A 4,826-nucleotide genomic window follows, 5' to 3' on the forward strand; every position below is an offset into this window, starting at 1 on the left:
GGGGTGGGGCGGGGAGGCTATCAGCCCTATTAGGATAAATACCAACAAATATCTGTTACTCATCTACTATTTGTCAGGCACTCGGGGCCACCACACAACCACACAGGGCGTGCTCTGCACAGCAAGAGGCACACTCCCTGGAGCTGGGGAGCGTGGCAGCCCTACAGGCACTGTTCTAGACTTGGGGACTGTAGAGGTGAATGCGAGAGTAGTAGTGCCCCCCCTTGGGGAGCTCACATTCCAGTATGCAAGCAAACAAGCACAGAAGAGCCAACCTTTTGGAGTGCTTGCTATATGTTCTAAGTTAAAGGCTTAATGGATTTAACCTGCCCAACAATCCTATGAATGGGTACTCTTACGATCTCCATTTTATAGGTAAGGAGGTTGAGACACAGAAAGATTAAATAACTTGTCCAGGGTTACTTAAGCAGAAAGTGGTGGATTAGTCTTTAACCCAAGAAGTCTGACTTTCGAGCTATAGCTTTCTTAACCTCCCTCCCATCCACAGCGCCTCTCCAAACGAGGTGATCCCAACAGTGACACATGGAACAGGATATAATGGGATGGGGCGCGGTAGAGGGGACGCTCGCATCATCGGCTCTGGCTCTTCTGGGTAATTGTCTCTAAGGTTCTCCTAGGCACCTGGCAGCTTGCTTTGTCTTCTCCTGACTAGACCCCTCCCCTTTACAGTCCCCATGTCTGCACAGAAGACACGGCCCCCCGCCCTCTGATCCCCAGAAGCAGGCTAACAATCAGGCTGCTGCATAATTCATCCCGAATCTCCAAAGGAGCCTGAAGGATTAGCTAGTCAGGCCCCCAGCTATCAGCAGGAGACCGAAAGGGTAGGGTTGCTGTGTGGGAACCATGAGGTTGGGGCTAACTCTGAGGCCATGGCAAGACCCTCCCCACTTCCCTGGGATAGCTCTTTATTCCTGGGTCTAGAGACCTTGTAAGACCCTCAGCTTGGGTTCAGAAGAAATCTCACAGGGGTTACAGACTCCACTAGCTCCCCGTCTCCGCTTACTCGTCACTTGCACGAGGTACTTAGCCCAAGGTCCAGTTTCCTGGGCAGACCTCGGCACGGTACCCAGAGGATGGACTAAGCTAAAGGCAACGGGAGGGCTGGGAGCCCAGAGCTTCTTCAGGAAGGCAGAGGCCCTCATCCCCAGGAGGGGGTGGGCCCCCTGCCTGGCTGAGTCCAGGCCAGTGTCTAGGGGTCTCCTGAGAGCACCCCTCAGTGCGTAGTGACCCTCCATCTCCATGCCCCTTGGGTTCAGAGCTTCTTAATGTCCTCCCCTCACACCAGGCCCAGAGTGTCTTCCCTGCAGAGACCCTGGCTTTCCCTCCAGCTTCTGTTATACTCTGGCTCCTGTGCGGCCCTACATCCCGGGGCCCAGCCTGAGCAGATTCTTCTCCCTCAATCTTGGGGTTTCCTCTGTGACTAGACCCTGGACGTGCATCCCCTTCCTGATCTCTCTCCTTGGGACTCAGGTGCCTCAGGGCACAGGGACAGCAGTGTTCTAAGGGCGGGGGCGGGGGTGGGGGTGGGGGTGGGGGTGGTCACTAGGTACAACCTTTGTTTGCCAAAGTTAATGATTCAGTGAATTGCTCCCAGGAGACCTGGAGAAATCAGAGCTCTGCCATTCCCAGGGCATGGAGGAAAAGGAAACAGCCACTCTTGCTGCTAGATCATTTTATCCTCTCCTCAGCGCCCAGGCCTCGTTGCACTGCATCAGTGTGACAGAACCGTCACTGTCATCAACCCTCACTAGTTCGCCCCTGCCCTCCTTGACATATTGTTGCTGTACATACTTTAAAAATAACTTCCTAGAGGCTGCTGCACCAAAGTTCTAAGAGTTTTGCCCTCCTTTCTGTGGGGGAGGAAAGGGAGTGAGTGTTGGGGTGGGCAAAGAGGGCAGAAGCTGGGGGATAATCATTTACTCCACATTCATTGAGCACCTACTATGTGCCAGGTGCAGTTTACAGTGCTGTGGGTACAGCAGTGAACAAAACTGACCCAAAAATCCTGCCTACACAGATCGGATCATACATTCCAGTGGGATGGGGGAAGCTCAACATACAAGGTCCAGTTAGCAGGTGACCTGCTAGTGATGACCAGGGACCCTCGTCTTCTTCCTCCTTTTCTTTTCCCACCCACGCCCTCCCCCGGACTTCACCTTCTGTCATCTGACTGTCTTGTTCATCCACCACACCACCCACCAGGACCTAGAACTCTGCCTGAAATCTCGTAGAGGCACTCAGTAAATACTGTCGAATGTGAAATGAGTGAGTGAATGCGAGCTTTGTCTTTAACCCCTGTCACGTGCCACTGGTGCTGGAGACCACAGGGGGGATATGTGCCCCCCCTACCCCCAACATCCATCAGAAACCGAGCCCTGTGACAGGGCAGAATGAGAAAGAGGGGGCCCTGGCTTCCCACAGCCCCTGCCAGTGCCAGGCGCAAGCTCACCTTTATAGTAGAAGAGGCAGCGATCCACCAGGACGAACCAGCGTTTATTCCACTGCTTAACCCCGGAGCTGGCCTACAGGAGAAGTGGGGAATAGACAGGATAGTCTGTGACCTGGGCCGGGGGAGGTGGGGGCGTGCAGTGGAAAGAGGGCTGCACTCATTATAAGGACATCCTGCCTCTGTTTGCAGCTCTGTGACTAACAAGTGGCAGCAACCCCCAAGAGCCCTCAGAGGCAGGGAATGACATTACATTATTGCCTGTGACCTTCCACTTCTGTCATTCTGGGCCTCAGTGTCTCCCCCAGGGAAGATAAACGGTGCAGCGATGAGCCAGAAAGAGTGAGCAGAAGGTCCGGCAGGGATAGTGGCCAGGTCAACGAGGAGAACTGGACCCCTAGACTTAGAGGAGACATCCCCCTCCCTTCATAGCAAGAGGGCCCTGCTGACTGAGCCACTGGGTTGCTCTGATAGGGTTGATGACAGCATATTTCAAAGTCATTGCATCTGCCCATCAGGAGACCTGGCTGAATTCCCAAATATAACACGAATTTCTCCGTGTGATTTTGGGAAGATACTCAACCTCTCTGAGCCTTTATTAAATTAGGAGATTTCTCAGAGATATACCAAAATAGGACCTGGAGGGACATAGCAAAATATACATGGGCTGTTACAACTACAGAGGAACTACAGCGCTATGAGGAGAAAGCAGGGATGCGGTGGGCAGAATGGAATAGGAGGCCTCACCTGCTTGAAAAGCCAGCCTGCCTTGGTGACAGGAGCACTGGGGTTCCGCTTCATGGAGTGCGAGCGCTTGCCGAAAGCGATGGCCTTGCGGGACGTCCGGGTGGCCTAGGGATGCAGAGAGCAGCCAGCTTAACTCTCCCTCTCCTCCTTCCTGCTCCACCCGCCAGGGGAGCTGCCCTTGGTGGGAGCTATCCCTGGGGGCCCTCACGTTAAGAGGCCCAGGTGAGAAGCTTGGATCTCTTACTAACTCAAGGGCAAGGCCTTTCAATTCTTTGCTCTTTTTCTTATCTCTAAAATGCGGCTCAAAATTATAGTCCTACCTGTCTCACGGGGATGTGTGTTTTTTGCTTTTTCTTAAGGAGAAAGTAAGATTTTTCATTTCACTCCTGGCCTATCCTCCTCTACTGGCCTTACTCCTTACCTCTTTCATAATGCTTTCTCAGACCCATTCAACTTCAAGTAAATTCCCTACGTCATCATCTTCTCCAAGCCCAATTCATTCTTTTTTTTTTTTAATAGATGTATTTATTTTATTTATTTATTTTTGGTTGTGTTGGGTCTTCGTTGCGGTGTGCGGGCTTCTCAGTGCAGTGGCTTCTCCTGTTGCGGAGCACAGGCTCTAGGCGTACATCAGTAGTTGTGGCACACGGGCTCAGTAGTTGTGGCTCACGGGCTCTAGAGCGCAGGCTCAGGAGTTGTGGCGCAGGGACTTAGGTGCTCCGCAGCACATGGGATCTTCCCGGACCGGGGCTCGAATCCGTGTCCCCTGCATTGGCAGGCGGATTCTTAATCACTGCGCCACCAGGGAAGCCCCCTATTCATTCTTGAACGTCCAACATACCACAGAGCAGGTAGGATGTATGGGTGTTCTCCTAGCTCCTTATTGCCACTGGGACTTCCCCACATTCTGGCAACAATCTCTCTTTCTCGAAGTATCAGTGATCTTTCACTGTTTAGCCCTTCTCACCACTATCAGCTTCTAGATCATTTTTTCAGAGTCTAAGGATTTTTTTTTTTTTTTTGCAGTACACGGGCCTCTCACTGTTGTGGCCTCTCCCGATGCGGAGCACAGGCTCCGGACGCGCAGGCTCAGCGCCCATGGCTCCCGGGCCCAGCCGCCCCGCGGCATGTGGGATCTTCCCGGACCGGGGCATGAATCCGTGTCCCCTGCATCGGCAGGAGGACTCTCGACCACTGCGCCACCAGGGAAGCCTGAGTCTAAGGATTTTGATATCAGTCATCTTCTCCATTCTAAGTCTTGTCATCACTGTGGACAATTTCACTGCTCCACAGTGAGAGGGACGATGACCCATCCAGTGGCCTAACTTTAAACTACCTTGATGTCCTCAAGTCCAAAATCCTCCACTTCCACACCAGCCACTCACTCCATTGGCAACACCTTAGACTTGGCCAGCTCCCAAGCCCCTTCACCACCAGCTTTGTCAATTCTCATATCCCTATCTTCTGATCACAGCGTCCCATCCTCTGGGCTGTCTCACTCCACCCCTCAACGACACCACCTTTTCTACTCCACTGAGATCCCCAACTCCTCAACACTTGCCTTTTATTCCTGGATCCATGAGCTACCTCCTGGTGTTAGTTGTTTCCCTAT

At 52.8% G+C, this 4,826-nt stretch overlaps 1 protein-coding gene across 1 annotated transcript in view; it reads right to left on the reverse strand.

Annotated features, from left to right (window-relative positions):
- The window catches only part of PLEKHA6 (pleckstrin homology domain containing A6), a 119,098-nt gene that overhangs the window by 32,705 nt on the left and 81,567 nt on the right, over positions 1 to 4,826 (reverse strand). Inside the window, exons 4-5 of the mRNA XM_007470658.1 lie at positions 3,215 to 3,319; positions 2,471 to 2,543 (exon numbers count right to left, since the gene is read on the reverse strand). Of these exons, the coding sequence (XP_007470720.1) occupies positions 2,471 to 2,543; positions 3,215 to 3,319 (178 nt within the window). The remainder of the gene's footprint in view (positions 1 to 2,470; positions 2,544 to 3,214; positions 3,320 to 4,826) is intronic.

The sequence above is a fragment of the Lipotes vexillifer genome, unplaced genomic scaffold (assembly GCF_000442215.2).
Source record: "Lipotes vexillifer unplaced genomic scaffold, Lipotes_vexillifer_v1.1 scaffold1122, whole genome shotgun sequence".
Lineage (NCBI taxonomy): Eukaryota > Metazoa > Chordata > Mammalia > Artiodactyla > Lipotidae > Lipotes > Lipotes vexillifer.